The sequence below is a fragment of the Micropterus salmoides genome, unplaced genomic scaffold, assembly GCF_014851395.1.
Source record: "Micropterus salmoides isolate LMB-PRFRI ecotype aquatic unplaced genomic scaffold, ASM1485139v1 Ms_hic_scaffold_21, whole genome shotgun sequence".
NCBI classification, from domain to species: Eukaryota; Metazoa; Chordata; class Actinopteri; order Centrarchiformes; family Centrarchidae; genus Micropterus; species Micropterus salmoides.
Genome location: NW_024041262.1, coordinates 15742892 through 15761620, shown reverse-complemented (window position 1 = coordinate 15761620; position 18729 = coordinate 15742892). Strand labels below are relative to the sequence as shown.

At 42.2% G+C, this 18729-nt stretch overlaps 1 protein-coding gene across 1 annotated transcript; it reads left to right on the top strand.

Annotated features, from left to right (window-relative positions):
- Window positions 1–6358: 6358 nt before the first annotated feature.
- On the top strand, window positions 6359–18505 carry med1 (mediator complex subunit 1). The gene is made up of 16 exons (XM_038735158.1): window positions 6359–6513; window positions 7824–7930; window positions 8621–8699; window positions 8961–9015; window positions 9308–9440; window positions 9606–9634; window positions 10318–10389; window positions 10724–10798; window positions 11289–11452; window positions 11593–11704; window positions 11940–12064; window positions 12158–12285; window positions 12735–12936; window positions 13048–13143; window positions 13308–13413; window positions 13504–18505. Exons 1-16 carry the CDS (start codon window positions 6393–6395, stop codon window positions 17306–17308), a joined length of 5409 nt encoding a protein of 1802 aa, XP_038591086.1. The 5' UTR covers window positions 6359–6392; the 3' UTR covers window positions 17309–18505.
- The last annotated feature ends 224 nt before the right edge of the window (window positions 18506–18729 follow it).

The window sequence follows — 18729 nt, the reverse complement described above, 5'->3', positions numbered from 1 at the left end:
CCTAGTTCTTCCTCTCACGAGGGCTACACCACAACCTGCATCCATGCGTTCAGCCAATCAGCATCTCAAAATATGAACTTGAACTATGAACAAAAATCAAAAATTTTCTTGCACATAATTCCAAAATTGTATTCTGCGAGTGCAGAAAAGACCATCTTCTGAATGATTTTTCTCAGACTGAAGTCATAACTGAAGTCTTGTGTTAACGCTTGGAGAAATGCAGATGGCCTTATGCCCCAGAGAAGAATGATCACAGTGAAGAAAATTATGGGCGAAACAATACATAAAATGCAACATTTTGTAATGCCACCATCACGACAACTTTTAATCTTAATGACAAAAAGTGTCAAAGCCACAGCAGTGTGTTGGCATGGCAGATAACAACATGACTTCAACATCTTAACTAGCTCATGGAGAGAGGACACACACACTCTCTGTAAACACAGTGTGTGTCCTGTAGTAAGGGATCTTAAGTGTGTGAGTATAATTTTCCACTTTGGAAAAACTTTGGAAAGACATTTGAATTTCTTCATCAGATGGTTCACATGGTTATCAGTGTCAAATTATTAGCTGTTACACTCTGAAAGGCCCTTGCACTAATCGTAGCGTTGGTGTACGCAGACAAAATAATTTATACCAAACCCATTCAGGACCTTTAGATTCTCAAAATGCTTGCAAAAAGTTGGCCATCGTATAACATCCCTACCCTGCAGTTTATTCATGCAATATAATCCTACGTGCGTTATATCAATCAATCAATCAATCAAAATGTATTTATAGAGCACTTCTGCTGTACAGAAAAATAAATGAAAGACATGAAATACATAGCTCAAACAAGGCAGACATTACAAATACAGTCATAACAACCATAAAATAACATGTCAACTTCAGGTGTCAAAGTCCAAGAAAAAGAGGTGGGTTTTAAGAAAACACTTAAAGACAGAGAGTGAAGAAGCCTGTCTTATGGACAGAGGCAGATCACGGTTTAGGAGCTGCCACAGCAAATATACTTGTGATTGGTTTGCTCAACGCCACCTTGACCCACCTACAGCTATGCATACGTCTGCAGGACACAATTCTAAGCACCACACACTGCTCAGACAAAAACAGCAAGGTCAAAGACAAATTGTGCATAAAGCAATTTACTCTAAAAACACTCTGAGTTTAGCCCATTAAGTGACATCAAGTTCAAAGACACTTGAGATGCCACAACTAAAAACGCTCACTACATGACAGCAAGTCATTCAGCTTTGTTCGCCAAAATCCAAAGAAGTGTCCAACTTGTGTTTCTCACCACTGGAACAGAAGAACGTTGTTTATATGCAAGACAATCCATGCAGCACACATTTAGAGAGGAAAGGTACGCTCTACTATATTCATGGCTACTGTAAAAAGCAAAGTGAGGGCTAGAAACATGTTGTTTTATATGGGGATACAAATTGTAACCATAATAAACAAATATGACAGCACAAATAGAGTTTTATCCATGCTACTTCCTGCTGTAAAGAGAAATGGTGTGGTTAGGTGGAGAGAAAAACAAGTTTTTCAAGTGAACAAAAATGGATAATTCTAGCATCCACAATGCGGCTGTGGCTCAGGTAGAGCGGGTTGGCCGTTAATCGGAAGGTCGGCGGTTCAATCCCCGGCTCCCCCAGGCTGTATGTCGAAGTATCCTTGGGCAAGATACTGAACCCCGAATTGCCTCCGCCAGTGTATGAATGTGTGTGAATGGTGAATGCAGATGTAGTAAAAATGCTTTGAGTGGTCGAAAAGACTAGAAAGGCGTTATACAAATACAGAGCATTTACATTGCTTCCATAGACTGTATATAAAAAGATTGCTTCATTACAGACACGGAGGTCTCACTCTGTTCAGACAGAAGAAGAAACTTGTAGTCCGTCAACCCAATCGCTAATGGTTGACAGAGCACTCTCTCAATTTATGTTCTTGCACATTTTTGCATCCCCAAATGAATGCTGAAGACAGGCATTACATGCCTCCGAGGAAATATCAGATCATGACTTGGCCCACAAATTTGCCAGAGAAATCATGTCCAAGTCTACAGCAGGGCTTGTGTATATTTCTTGTCTTCTGCATAGCAAAAGAGTGTACTATGCTAGCCGATATCACAGATTAATTTTTCCTGTGTGCTATCAGCCTATCTGAATTCAGCTGCTTTAGATTGATTTGGAATAAAAGTCTGAAGACTGTCCATCCTCCGAGGTAATGTACACAAATGTGTCTGTCTCTGTTAGGATTGATCTGAACACTGGAGTAATAAAGGGAAATATAACTGTCTCCCATAATCTAATAACTGATATTGCTCTGGGTACTTGTATTGAGACTCAACTATTCCAAAGTGGAACAGACAGAAGTTTTGGCAGCATGCAGGGTTATTGAAGTTGACATTTTTCTTTTGTTTTCTTTCAAAGCGCCAGAATAAACATTCAGTTTATACGCTGTAGACCAAGGATTTATGTAAACACAGGGCCCAAATATAAGAGTGGCAATAAACCTAACGCAAATATGAGATGTGTGTGTTTAGCACACACACACACACACACGGCATTCAGACCGCCATGTGGAGTGTATGTGAGAGAGGTGGCGTTGCTAGGAGCACCAGGTTGTGTGCAGACAGTGGTAACAGAGTAGAGACGGCAGCAGCAGCCTGGCAGTGGAGAAGAAAGGAGTGGAGCAATGCCAAGAAGATTCCCCCTGAGAGACTGTAGGAAGGGGAGAGCGAGACAGACAGACACAGAGGGAGAGAAACACGCAGAGGGCACGCTGATATGATCATGTGTTTTCCACCGAATGGTATAGGAACAATTTTGCCACCAAACCATATAGCAACTCAGACAAACATCTGAGAAGGGACATTACTGTACTCTGACTTGGATATAACTCTAAAATGCTCATTAAAAAGCAAAAAAACAAACAAACAACATTTTCAGCTTTTAGAAAATATTATGGCATGGATGCAAGGAAATGGGCATGATGGAACAGCAGGAGGGGGAAGATGGTTTACAAGGTTGACTGGAGGGATGAGAAACAGAAAGCGAGAGATGGAGTCAATCTGGTGGGGCTCATGTTTGCCATCCCTCCTTGTGTCACCAATCCGTCAGATGAACTGTTAGCCTATTTCCAACCAGCCCACGTCACTTCCTCACCTCTATGTGTTACCCCGCTGCGCCTCTCCCTTGTTTTCTATTTGTTGTCTCCTTTTCCAATTTCTCTCTTCCTTCTTCCTCCTGTGCTCTTCCTTCCCTTATTTTGTCTTTAAACGGGGAGTCGTGTGAACAGGCTATGCAAATGAGATGGTTATTACCCCACTGCTCATCAAGCCGCGCAGAGGAGACATTAATAGGCTGATGAATATGCATGTGAATTTGTTAATTAAGTTAATTATTCTGCTGAAAATGCATTCGTCTTCCAAGGACATCTTCCCCAGGATTTCAACCTGCTCCACTCATTAGTCATGCGATATTTCATACACAGAGTGAGAAAGAGAGACGGAGGCAGATAGTGGGAGGGAGAATGAAGGGGAGAGGAGACAATGCTGTTTTTGGAAAGTGGACGCCATGAACAGTTGGGGTTGTAAAAGTATGGGGTAAAAATAATGTATCTTAATGTCATGAGTCTTCACAATGGGATGCGCAGTTACTACCCATAATAGCAAACCACATCCCGGTTTTCAGATATGGCACATTATTCCCAAAGAGTCCTAGCTGGAGTTTATACTTTCAGAGTTTGCAGCTTTTTTTGTGGTCGCTTCTACCTCACTGGTTACTTCTCCCTAATTGCTTATTAAAACCCTCTTAAATGAACTTTTTGTGCCAACTTTCCAACACATTAATTAATTGTTGTAGCCAATTAAGTGCCGTTGTGCAAATGAGCCTCATCACAAATGGTCCTATAGGGCCGACCCCTCCTTTCTCTCTCTGTCTCTTGCTCTCCCCTCCCTCTACCACCCTCGCAGCTAGTCTTCCCAGCTGCCCTTGCACTTCAAGGCACTCGGTGCCAAAGAAGCAGAAACTGTGTCCTGATAATGCTTCACTGTTTTCTGGACCGTTTCCAGCCTTCAGGCTCACTGATCTCAAACTTGTATGATAGGTGAAAAGCAAAAGGCTCAGTCTTTTCCTTTTGTTTGCCGCATTTGTACAAGAGTCAGCTTTAAAAAAAAATGCTTGTAAACCAACCACCAAACCATATAGCAAATATGTTATTTGCATTGTCTGATTAATTTGTCTGGTAGCCATGCATTGCCAAGGAGGCATGTATGCATCAAACAGGCTATCTTTATTCACAGCAGGTAAAATGTGAATTCACCTAGAGAGGTGGTAAAAAAGGAGGGTAGTCAACTTCAAAGCACTCAATAAGGTTGCCAAGCTGTTCACACATCTCCATCCCCTGTGTTAAAACTGGAAACATGCAGAGGAAATCAAATGCATATGTTTATAGAGATGTTACACAGCCATCTCCTTCAACACCATAAGATTTGAACAATATAAGAAGGGTAGGAAAAAAGGACCTTTACAATTGTTGGTCTATATGTGAGTATAGTGTTCTGGTATTAGCCGTCCACACTTCAGAATCAGAATCAGAAGGAGCTTTATTGCCAAGTAGTGTTTTACACATACGAGGAATTTGCTTTGATGATAAGGTGCTACACATAGACGAACATACAGTTGACATAAATAAATGTAGAAATATATAAATTTGAAATAAACAAATGCAAGTTTTATAAGAATAATAAAAGAATAGAGAAATACAATACAAAATTGTTTTTAAAAAGTGCTGTTGTAAGAAAACCCTATCATGCAAAGGCTCAAGTAACAATCAGCCTAATCGCAAAATTCATACAGCATATGGCGCAAAATTTAATGGCCAGATTGGTCTAATTTTGTTGAAGTCTTTCCAAAACCATAGACATGTGTGTACTAAGAATGTCTAGGTAATAGAATTGGCAACATACCCTTTTTTATGAGAAGCTGTGGCATTTTTTAGTCCTTAGTTGAAATAATATTAACAATTATACATCAAGATGAACAACATGCAGTGACACCTCTTTCAGAATAGGGGCTGAACTTTCTTTTCTTTTCCCCATGTCTGGCTCTGTCCACTCTACTGCCATTCGGACGTGGCACTGATACACCCACCAGGAGGATTAGGGAAGGTTTAGCAACTGTGCCAGCCTCGTTCCCTGTGCCACCCCTTCCCTCGGCACAGAGGGGGGTCCCGCTTGGCATGGCAAGGTGAACTAGCCTCTGATTGATGGGCATGGTTTCAGCCCGCTACTGTGCTCCCCAAGGCCCGTGCCTCCCTTTCCTTTCTCCTACTGCTGTCTTGGCAGTGGTGCCCACCTCCTCCTTCATGCCAGGCAGCCAACTAAAGCTCCTGGTGGGCACATCAATTACATAGCGGCACCTCCCCTCTTTTCTCATGTCTATCTGTAGGTCTGTCTACTGTCTCAGACGATGCCAATCTGGTCCCTCTCCATCTCCACTGCTGTCTATAGCTATCTCCTGTGTGTGTATGTGTATGTGTGTGTGTGTGTGGTTTTATAACAATGTTCACAAATATATCTTTGCATATGTGCACAAATGCACATGTATTCATGCACACACTCCTGCTCCCTCTCTCAGGCAGGTCATAATGGTTGGTGGGAAAATCCTCCCCAGAGAGCACTCATTGCCACAGGCTCAGCTGTACAATAGGCTCAGGTGTGTGTATGTGTGGCTGCCTGTGCAGGAGCCTGCCTGCTTTTTAAAATTTCTTTATCTACTGCTTAATTATCTATGGCTTTCCTGTGACTGCTTCATAAACAAGGGTATAAAATGTAAAGATTGTAGGACAAAACAATCATCATGTTAGGACAACTCTGTTTCTGAAGTCGATTAACATGAATATTTCAATCTTCCTTTGGATTTTGGCTGTTAGTTGCTCTTGGCAAATCATGAATCATTTACTTGCGGGGATCATACGCCATCTGGAGTCTTCATCAGACATTGTCTTTCAAGCTATTTTAAGCAGTCAAGTCAAGGAATTTGAGTATTAGAAGGAATAAATGAAAAAAGAACGGCTCTTTCAGTTATGTTGATAAATAATCAAATCAAAACCTGTTATTTGGACTCAGTTATTTAGTAAATTTAGTAGTAGACTAAATAACGTTAATTCCTCCATATTTAAAAGGGTTTCCGGTGTTAGTTACATAGCTAACTAAGTCAAAACACATTATTATGAAGCTAAAGACGAAGTCAGCTACATGTGAACTGGACTAAAGTGTGAATTGGAAACAAATCACCAACGAGAAAAGCGTTTGTAACTCTCCCGCTTATTATGGTACTGTACGGAAGCCCGGATGGGGGAAGCGAGGAAACCGCAAATGGGTGACAATGGCGGCGGGGCCTGGTGTAACTATGCAGAGCGGTAGCCCTGCGAGGGAACTTTCTCTCTCGATTCAGCAAGGAGGGAATCAGGCTCATGGAGAGCGGATCAAACCCGAAGAGGTCACAGGTAAGAACGTGACTCGTGCTTTGTTTTACTGAATTTCTGGTATTATAACTAAAGGATTTGTCTTGCACAAGGCGACGCAGGCTAACGATGGCTAACAGCTGACTGAGTAACGTTAACGATTGGTCTTTATGTCTGTTTTTGATATTTTATTTGGCAGGATTTACATATCTTTGGGGTACATTTAATAAAGTCCACACGTGAAACGCAAATTAATGACACTATAAACTGTTTGGTAAAGTAGCAGCTAATGTTAGTTAGCTGTAGCTCCCGGTAGTGAGCAAATAGCTAACGTTTATGTTAGCAACTCGCTAACATCAACTTTATAGAAACACTAACGCTCAGGGCTATTTTAACTTACACAAATATATTTGAAAGTAATTTATTTGCACCACACACGTTTGCCTTATTTTGACTAGCCGGTAAGGTTGAACAAGAAATGCAATTCGACCCACCTATTACCTCGCCCAATATGATGTAAAAAGCTGTAACGTTAGCACTGTAACTTACGTTAGGTATGGACAGGTTATGATAACAAAACAGTAGCTTCTGTTTAGTTGACACAAATGTCTTTTTGACCCGACTGACACAGTCTGACGTCTTTATAATATAATACACTCAATAATATCTCAAAGTTCAATTGATGCTCCAACTAATCATAATTTACTGCAGCTTTCAATATTAATGTGAACTGTACTATTTGCTGAAGAATTGAGAGAAACGTTGGTGCATTTGTTTTATTTTTGTACTTTATTTATTGAAAATATCTACCGTTCATTTACAATACTCTGAAAATACATGTAGCTTGGATTCACTGAATATGACAGGTACTCTTGCACTCAGTTTTACCTAATTATCACTGTGACCAAATACTATCTCTTCTATTCTATAGCGTAAATTAAAAAAACACACAGGCTAGAACACATGCATTTTGGAGGAAGCGGTTAGTGGTGTAACTAATATGCTACTAACTAAAATGCTGTATACTTGTTTGTTTTTGTTTCAATATTGGAGGAAAAAAGTCTTATGGATGAAGGATGCCACTCACTTACAGTCATGTTTATATAGCCTGATTAGATCTTAATGATGTTCGGGTTGCATTTTGCTTTACATGAGTTGAAAGGAAAGGTAAAATGGACATCCAGGGAAGCAGATCATTTCCCATATTTACTTAAATTAATTTTCTAAAAAGCACTGAGAGGTGGTGTAATCAGTGTGGTGAGGCTGTGAATATCTTTATCTTTAGGACAATAACTGTGTATAAGTTGCGTATTTGTTTAAATGTTAATGTATATTTATGTATATTTTTTCAGAGACAGAGAAGCAGAGTCGCATGGCTGCTTTGCTGGAGAGGCTTCATGCCAAACACAATGCTTCCCGGCCATGGCAGGAGACCTGCAAGGTTGTGCGTCAGGCCATGGTGAGACGGAGACTTCTCTGAAAGAAAATAATGGAACCAGTAGACGTGGGCCTTGTGGTTAAGTGTCACTCTAAAGATAGCTTGTTTCTTGTATTATTTCATCATGAAAAGGCAACAGTCAATACTTGACGAACAAGAAGTCACTCCCACACATTCTCGCTCGAATATTAGCAAGAGTCATTATCTCTCATGTCAAAGTTATGTCAGATTGTACTCTCCACAAGACACACTGTCTATTAATGACAGGATCGGAATGCAGTTTTCCCCCTTAATTTGTCCTTTGTCCTTTTTTAATAAATCAATGCAGACAGGATAACTTTCCCTTCTAAATTAATCAATTCTGTAAATACGTAATTACATTTGAACTAGCAGTTGTTTTTAAAAAAACTTGGAAAATGCCATGAACACACATAATTTCCATAATGACCTACTTCAAATCACATTGAAGTACCTCACTATCCGCCTGTTTAATATACATTTGTAGCAGTGAATCACTTAATTGCACAAACACCTTTTTACTTGAACAACTTATCTGCAGGGCCAGTGAAACTGTAGTACTGACATTTAAATGTCTGACTTTTTGTGCTGAGTAAGCCAGTGAAAATCCCGAACATTAAACACTTTTGTCTTTACCCCACTATTATCTTATTCCTCTCTTTTGTTTTTTTCTATCTTCACACTGTGTCCCAGGAGAAACGCGGTGTGATTAATGCTGCGGGTCACCAGCTCTTGCTCACCTGCTTGGAGACTCTGCAAAGAGCGTTGAAAGGTGAGTCTGTCAACTCAAAGGACAGAAGAGAGGGCAGGGCAAGATTTTCCACTAGAATGTGTTACTTTTCATCATTGGACAGTGGAAACATAGCTATATTGATTTTTATTTCACCATTAATTGAATGCAGCACACTTTACTTGACTTTTGAGTTTCATGCATTTGTCTGTAGACAGTAGGGACATAAGACAACAATTTTATGACATAGTCTCACTATATGATTTAAAACATTTCCTGTTTTTCTCTGCCTCCTTTTTTTAGTCTCATCTCTGCCCTCCATGACAGATCGTCTGGAATCCATCGCTCGGCAACACATGTGAGTTGTTTCCCTTTTGCTCATATTTTGTCACCCTCTCACCTGGTCTCTCCCATCTATGATTGATAGTAGGTAGTAGATAGTAAGGTAACCCCAAGTAGAGGTAATGGCTGATTGGGGATGAGAGGTGGTCAGGTTGATGACACCATACTGAGGTGCCTGAATTACTTAGTGGGCTACATTGTATGATAATTACTTGCTTGTTCAATATACAAAAACATTTTTAAATTGACTAAAGTAAAACAGGTTACTCTCTTCTCTGGCATTTTCTATTTATTTTTTGTCTGAACAGGCTGGGCTCTCACCTCAGCCCATCAGGTACCGAGTGTTACATCACATCAGACATGTTTTATGTAGAGGTGCAGCTGGACACCAGTGGCCAGCTAGTGGACGTCAAAGTGGCTCATCAGGGAGAAAACCCTACGGTCAGTTTACTGTAATTTCATATGGCATAATAAAGCTCAGGTCAAGTTGGTCATTGTGTATCATGAATTCTGTACTACCTTTCATTTCTTTATTTAATTCCACAATGTCCTCAAAAGTGTATTATAAATTGTATTATATCTATATTTTTTATTTGTTGGTTACAGAGTTGTCCTGAGCTGATTCAGCATCTAAGGTGAGTAGAATCCACACACTTGATGATACACTCCCAGATGATAAACATACTATTTCTATTTCTTTCACGCACCTACTCACACACCTGCACCTATGTCTCTTACTGCACACACACTGGCTTGCCCCGTCTCTATCTGTCTCTCTTTGTGTATGTTTCTGCTCTGTTGACTTTCTTCTTCAGCAGTTTGTTTTATAAAGTCGGCAAAGAAAATAGGGTTCACTGTTGCTTTACCTGGTCTGTGCCTCTAAAATATCTTCCGCGTCTTTTAACGTAATACCAGATAATGTATCTCACTGTGTTTCTCTGCAAAATGTTATCATGGGTCGCCTACTTTGGCAACTGTTAATATACCTGGGCAGCCTGCTCAAGGAAAGTCTGTGAGGAAAACACAGCTTCTTTTGGCCTAACAGGTATTACACATTGCGAGTGTTGTGTCTTTACTCAAAGTCAAGTACTTCCATGCCGACAACCTGTTTCAGCGTGTGTGTGTGTGTCTGTGAGAATAGTCAGTTGATAACCAGCTGATTAATTGGTGCATCTCTGACACTAAATAATAAATAAACACAATCTATAGTGTAGGATTTCTAATTTCCATTTTGTAAAATGATGCAGGGACCTGTGAAAAATACTTGTATTTGTCTCAAAGCTGTCTGTAAACCACCTCCTCTCCTGCTTCACATCAGGGAGAAGAACTTTGAAGAGTTTTCCAAACATCTGAAGGGACTGGTCGACCTATACAAGCTCCCTGGGGACAAGTAAGTAGACTTGTAGGCTATAAGGATGTCTGGTTGAAGCCAACCTAAAAATGTTGGAGAATTGTTTTATTTTTTTCACAAATGAGGTTTTTAGACTGATCTTTTCTAGAACTGAAAAATCATTCAACCCAAACTTTCTGAGTACAGTATATTTTCTGAAAAGATTTCATTTGTACTTAAGTAAAAGGGTAAAAATACATTTAACTGCTTGGAATGGAAATGGGCGGTGAATCCCAGAAGCCCTGATTTAAAGACCGTTGTTTGCCACATGTCTTTATGATTGGTATAATTTTCAGTTATATCTTATTAATCTTACTTCATTTCTGTGTTCCAGTAAGCTGAAAACTAAGATGTATATAGCACTGCAGTCTTTGGAGCTTGATCTCACCAAGATGATGCACATGTTTAGGTAAGTTTAGGTCACGGTATCTCTTTTTGTTGTACATCATCCTTAGTATGTGGTGTTTAACAAATACTGGAGGGCTGTGATATCATGCTGTGGGCCTATAAAGCTAAGAGTACATTTTTAAGGATATTATAAATGATAATTCCCTCAAGATTATTTAGTATGGGGCTGTGTTACTGTTACCAGATAAACTGGTAGTAACAAGAGCATTTGTAGAGATAGAGGCAGGTCATTTCCTGGTTTTACCAGGTATTTGAAAAATATGTAAAATAGTGTGTTTCTTTAAGCTGCACTGTGATCTTTCAGGAAGTCATGCAGGGGAGGGAGACATATTCAGAGGGTAAAATGTAGCACGGGTGTAATATTAACAGAATGTAACCTATGTAAATAAATCAGTGCACCTGGTAAAATATACGTTTACTTAACTAGTGGTATAAATTCATAATTAGGAGTAAAAGGCAGTGCAATAATTTTTGATTTCTGTGTTTTGTAGGTTAGCAACCAATGCTAATACAGTGGAGACTATTCTTCATGGCAGTGTGGGCTTACTGACAGCCAGGAGTGGTGGCCATCTTGTTTCTCTTCAGTGTTACGTGTCCCCTTATGACATTTTTGAGGAAGGAATGGGCACACAGCTCAACTTAACAGACAGCAATGGTAAGTGCTCAGAGGAAGTGGATGAATTCATAAATGTACATAAAAAGGGAAAGGATTAGGATTTGCTAAAGCACTGTAACTATTCTTACGTGACCTCTGTCAATTGTCTCCCTGTGTGGACACTTGGGTTATCTTTGCAGTTCCACACTCTCTGGGTGTCAGTGTTTCTGTGACAATCGAGGGAACCTCCGCTATCTACAAGCTCCCAATCGCTCCACTCATCACAGGATCCCACCCAGTGGACAACAAGGGGTAAGAAATTGTACCTCACTTTATCAGGGAACTTATAAAATCCTGCAAGTAAAAATCTCTAAATCTCTGCAAGAACAATCAAAATGCAGAAGAAAATTGAGATTTATCATATATCTATAAATGCACCACTCTTTGACATAATGAGGCAATCATGTGAGGGTTATTTTAGTGTCCCAATGCAGAACTAGTAGAACAGGGAGAGACAGTTGATGAATTTATTTTTGGTGTATTTCAGGACACCTTCCTTTTCCTCTGTGACCAACTCCAACTGTGTGGACCTGCCAGCTTGTTTTTTCCTCAAGATGAACCGCCCCATGCCTTTTTCACTGTCCTTTATTCAGAGGATGGGCAATGCTACTTGTGAGTTCATTCTATCAAGTCATTAATATGTACTGAAATGATGGTGCTTGTTTTGTTTGGTAATTTTGATTTCAACCTTTCCATTTTTCACAGCAATCCCCGTGTTTGAGAGCCCCCCGAGCCTGTCACCTCTCTACCAGTTAATTGTCCAGAGCCAGCGCCAGCACCTGGAGGAGGGCAGCTCCACGCTGCAGCCCTCACACAACATGCACTTCTACTCTGTGAGCAGATGCACACAATACTGCCACACACGTTGCAATTTTGGTCACATATTGGAATTTATGCTTACTCTATTTTTGTGCTTATTTTGAGGCAATCAATGTCATCAACATTACAGAGCTAATCTTTCCCTTTTGTCAAGATTACTATAACAGCAAGTCTCTGTATACTGCCTTTCGTTCTGCCTTTTTTTTTATATGTTCTGATTGACAACATCTGTACTTGTTGTCTTCATACAAATTTGGAAAACAGAAGTAAAAGTAAAGAAAAGTAATTTCTGCAAATAAATTAATAGTTTTGAATGTTGCTTTGCTGCTCATGAAATACAGCTACATTCGTGGTCTCCAGTTTAAATAAAAATAAAGATACACACAGCTAATACAAACACCACATTTTAGATCCACACAAATCAGGTTTTTATAAGAAAACCGCTGTCTTTATGGTTACACAGGTGTTGCCAGATCAGCAGCACTGTTACTTCATGAATGGCGATGCCCCGGTGCAAGATGGTCATTCTCTTCAAGGAGCACTGGTGTCCAAGATCCCCTTCCGCCACCCAGCACAAGTGCCACTCCTGTTGGATATCATCCGGCACCAGGCAGCCTATAACACCTTGATTGGCAGCTGTGTGAAACAAACTTCCATCAAAGAAGGTAAATATCTGGCTTCTGATTTCCTGTATTTAGTCAGTCGACAACATGCACCCTGTCTTTTGTGTTAAATTACATTTTACATGTGCAGCATCTTTATTGTTGTTTCCTCAGACAGTGCAGGCCTGCTGCAGTTTGAAGTATGTCCTCTTACTGACTCGAGTTTTAGCGTCTCTTTCCAGCATCCAGTCAATGAGTCATTAGTCTGTGGTGAGCTCTCACTTTTATAAAATCTCAGTAATCCAGTAATGTTGATGTTACTTAAACACTATCCTTAAGTGATAGTGATACCACAATATATAAACTGTGGAATCAGTTGCAAAATCAGTCTGTTGCTTATGTTTCCTCTGTACTATCTGACCTCCATCCTCTAGTGGTAATGGAGGTAATTGACTCCAGACAGGTATCCTGCAAGCTATATAAAGGCCTTTCAGATGCTCTGATCTGCACAGATGAATTCATCACCAAAGTGGTCCAGAGGTGAGATTGTTAATTTACCATTAATTCCTCTTGAATGCATGAATGTGGACAAAATGTTATTTTAAGGTAATTGTTTCCTCTCCCTCGAAGATGCATGTCCATCCCTGTAACCATGCGGGCCATTCGGAGGAAAGCAGAGACCATCCAGGCAGACACTCCAGCGCTCTCACTAATTGCACAGACAGTGGAGATCATGGTAAAGAATAACCTGCCACCTTCCGGTAGTCCCACCTACAACATGGCAGCAGGTGATGGAACTAACCCTATGGGACTGCCTGGGCTCACAGGGGGCAACACACCTACTGGAGGAGGACCCCCTGGGGGGCCTAATTTTACAGGTCCCATTACTTCTCTGTTTGGGATTTCACGAACGGAGAGGCAAGGCCAAGGAGAATGCCCAACCCAAGGAGGGGTGGCTGGCCAGCAACAGTTGCAACAACAACAGCCCGGGCAAGCCCATGCAGATGACTACAATAAAGTCACCCAGAATCCCATACTAACAAGTCTATTACAGATAACTGGAAGTGTAGGTTCTAGCCCAAGCTCCCAGAATGCACCACAGCCCCACCAAACTCCACCCCCAACATCCTCCCCTGCCAGCAACACCAAGAATCATCCTATGTTGATGAACTTGTTGAAAGACAACCCCACACAAGATTTCGCCGCACTGTATGGTTCTAGTCCATTAGAAAGGCAGAATTCTTCATCTGGCTCCCCACGGACAGATAGCATGGGTGGAACCTGCCCTGGAGGTAACTTGAAAGGGAAGAAGAAGCGCCCACGGGGGACAGAAAAGGGTGGCATGTTGCCCGGAACTGCTCCAGGTGGTGGAAGTGTTGGTTTAGGCCTGAAATCACAAGGGTCCATGTCACAGCACCATCCAGTCACACATGAGGATGACTTCCACCGTGAGCTCCTCTCTATGGATGTGGATGCATCTCAGAATTCTATCTTTGATGTTAACCTGACTGGTGATGGCCTAGACACACCCCACAGCATCACTCCGGCACCTAGCCAATGTGGAACGCCTCCCTCTGGCCCCAGCATGCCTTATGCACAGTCTCATGTCCAGTCTCAGCAACAGCAACCACCAGGTACTGTACCACCTCGTATAGTCCGTCTCTCTAGCTCTGATAGCATTGGACCTGATATCACAGAAATCTTGTCAGATTTGCCTGAGCAGACAGGCAAAGGCACCTGTGGGAGCCATGGACAGCACCCCATGGGCAGTGGTGGGGAGGATGGAGGCCCACTAGGTACACCCATCCGTGACTCCTCTAGCTCAGGTCAGGGCAGTGCAGTGTTTGACTCTGCAGACATTTTCAATACCAACAGTAATGAGAATCCTTTTACTGATGCTGCTGACCTGATTGCTGAGGCTGCTGCAACTGCCGCAACTCCCACCAGCGATTCTTCTTCCACCAACTTCTTCCCTGATGCTGCTGACTTCAACCCTGACCTCCTGACCTCAGGCCATGGCTACTTTGATGACAGTTCTCCAAGTGCCGATGGAGACATGGACCTGGTCAAGGGATTTGGGGGAAGTAGCCAGCAGAATACCCCGTCAGGAACACCTCAGAATCCCACTCCACATGGGCAGGGCACCCCAGAGCCCTCACTGAAGGACCCTTTTGATATAGGGATAGTTTTTGGAGGCAGTAGTGGTGGTGGTAAACCGCTTCTGGGGCAAGCTCCTGATTTGGGAGACACACATGGCGGAGGGTCCCAGAGCCCCCTTATAATGGGCCTCGGAGCAGCATGTGGTGACTTTAAAAGTGCAGAACCCAAAGTTAAACAGCAGCAGGGACTCATGCGGCCAAAGGATGAGAATGGAGGTAGTGGAGGGAGCAGTTCTGGGATGGGGATGGGGAGCAGTTTAACAGAGGGCAAACAGGTCAAACGTAGCAGGACCCCATCCAGTGAGGGAAAATCTAAAGAAAAGCCTCCCAAACGCAAAAAACTAGATCCCGATGGGAAGTCCCCGTCTCATAGCTCAGGGGCCCGACCATATACGCCTCCTAGTGGTGGCTCAGGCTCTGGGGGAAGCATAAGTGGAGGAGGCTCCAAGTCTCCTGGTAGTTCAGGACGCTCCCAAACTCCTCCCGGTGGGGCAACACCTCCAATTCCCAAAATCACAATTCAGATTGCAAAAGGGACCATAACTGGGGGGAAAACGTCGTCCCATAGTGGATACACCTCCAGCAGCTCCGCTACAACCAGCACAGGAGGAGCAGGGGGAACAAGTAGCAGCAAAAGCCATCATTCTCACTCATCTTCCTCTGGGAAGATAAAGTCCAAGGAAAGCTCCGCGACACAAGGCAACAGCTCCAAGCCAGGGAGTGCTGGAATAGGCGGTGGAGGTGGGCCATCGCAGTCTAAAGGCCCCTCCCAAGTAATGGGTGTTGGCAAACCAGGATCTTCCCCAATCACCAAGCATGGGATGTCAGGTCCTGGAGGAAGTGGGGGTGGAATTGGAAGTAGTAATAAAATTAAGCCTCAGGGGGGCAAACCTCCTGGGTCTCTTATGAATCCCAACATAAAGCCCAACATCTCCCCTTCTCACTCGCGCTCCAGTAGCTCTGGTGACAAATTGTCCTCCCCTATGAAAATGCAGCAGTCCCAGGTTCCGGGAACACCACCTTCTTCCAAGGCTAAATCGCCAATGGGCTCAGGAGGTGGCAGCTCTGGGACCAAGTCTTCTTCTGGTGGAGGCATGAGCTCTCAAAAGCCAATGGGTGGGAGCGCCTCCTCTGGTTCTTCCTCATCTTCCAGCTCCTCGTCCTCTGGTTCCATGACCTTCTCAGGAGGCTCCCAGTCTCAGTATGGGGGAGGGGGAGGAGGGGCAGGCGGAGGAAGTGGAGGCGGTGGTGGAGGGGGAGGAAGTGGGGGTCAGAACAATGCAAATAACCCCAACGCCAAAGGGAAGTCTCCCAGTCGAAACAAGAAACCCTCTCTTACGGCAGTCATAGACAAACTGAAGAGTGTAGGTGGAGGAGGAGTGGGGGAGGATGGTTGTGAAGTAGGGCCACCAGTAGGGGGACCTGGTTCAGGATCTGCTCCCGGTGGTGGTGGTTCTGGAAATGCACCCAGCAGTGGAACATCAAACATGGGTACCAAGCATGCCTCTTCCTCCCAAAGCGGCGAGTATAAGCGGGATAAGTCTGATAAAGAGGCTAAGGCAAAAGTGTCTGTTTCAGTTGGGAACAGTGGGGATAAAAAGCTGATGGATCCAAAAACAGGAGGAGCGAGTGCGACTGGTCTGGCAAAAATTATCATAAGCAAACCTGATGGTGGCTCACCAAGTATCAAGGCCAAAGTGACCCTTCAGAAAGCAGGGGAAGGATCTGGTGACTCTATGCGTCCCCAAATTTCTAGCCTCAAAGCTTCCCCCCTCTTCAGTGGCTCTACTCCCAAGCATGACCGCTCCTCCCCGAGCCACAGCCGCTCTCCAGGATACACCCCACTCAACCACGACAGTGAGAGCGAGTCAGGCAGCAGCTCAGTGGCCGAGAAGTCCCACCAGAACAGCCCCAGCTCAGATGACGACCAGACCATTCGTCCACTTCCCCCCCAGGACTACATGAGCTCCATTCCCCTCAGTTCAGGGGAGAAGCACAAGAAACACAAGAAGGAAAAGAAGAAGCAGAAAGAGAGGGAGCGGGAGAGGGACAGAGACCGAGAACGGGAAAGGGACAAAGAGAAAAAGAAGTCCTCTATGTCTATGGGGCCATCCTCGCATCCAATAAAAGCAGACAGTTGGTCCCGGTCACCCATCTCAGCTTCAGATTCATCTTTGTCCATGCTGGGTTCAGAGCGCCCATCCCGGCCCAGTCCAATGTATATGAGAAATGAAGATGATGACCTCATGGACTCAGCCCTCACTGGTAACCTTTAAGTTTTCTCATACTCTTTTAACACATGCCTTTTAATATACAAATGAAACTTCTATTTATTTAACTCAAGCCACAAATTTGAACTGGACACAAGAATATTGTGGTTCTCTGAGTGATCATTGTCCTGTTAAAGATGTATTTTAATGTCATATTTACTGCTTGGGTATCAGCGTGTTATGTCCAGGTACTGAGATGCAAACATGAGATGTCATCCAAATCCACCCCAGAATACAAACGTTCTTAATTTTCATTAAGGAAATGGCTTTATACAGTATATTTTCATAGAAATTTACATTTTTCTTTCCTGTGATGTCAGAATGTGTTCACTGTCAGTAAATGTAAATTTCATCTTCTTTTCACATGTAATACATTTGCTGCTGTTTGTATGTCATTGTTAAAAACATACCAGATTGCCACTATACTGTATATTGTCAAAATAAGTATGACATCTGTTAAAAAAAACAAAACAAAGTATTGTAAAGCAAGAAGGCTACAGTGTTCAGTTGCCTTGTTTTTCGAGATCAAAGTGGGAATTTTTAGATTTTGATACAATTTAAACTGATGTGTAAATTAGTGTAGATAAAGAAGAGTGATGATGGAAGAAAAAGTGACATGCTGATAATTTTTTAATTGTAGAAGTTTGTTGAAGCTTGAATTAAACATTTCACTTCTGGAGAAAATATCCCTGTCACATTTCTGTATTTTAGGTTAATGTCAGGCAAGATAAAAGGGCAAGATCAGTAGAAAGACGGTAGCAGTGTATCTCTTTAAGTCAGTGGTGGAAGAAGTATTCAGATCCTTTACTTAAGTAAAAGTATGTAGGCCTAAGTGTTATCAGCAAAATGTACTTAAAGAATCGAAAGTAAAGGGCCCTATCAGTGTTTTATATGGTGTTTTTGGATTATTACTGCTGCATTAATTATTACTGCTGTAGTTGTTTAAGGTTTGTTAATTTTAACTACTTTATATACTGTTGGGTAGTTTTATCTACAGCAATGCATTATATTCATTATCATATACACATTGAATAGATGTACTTAGTTGCATTCCATTGCATATAGTAACATCTACTTTCCATATCAAGTAAAAGTAATAATCTGTAAATATATTTAATGATTATACATTGTTGATCATGTCACTTCCTAACTTGCATTTTGAAGGAATGGATAGAGATGTGAAGTAAATACATTTTTTGCTGATCTTATTGTCATCTGCTCCATTAAAAAAGCTACACTAGGTGGCAGTAGTGGATTAGGCTGCTCAATCACTGTTAACAAAATTACTGATTTTTTTTAAACACACTTCCAGAAGTAATGGGTAGAGGTTAAATGATATTTCACGCCTTTATTTAGAGGTATTACAGAAAAAGATTTGCGAAATCATGATGCAACCAGGGGGAGAGAACCATGGTACTGAAAAAGCA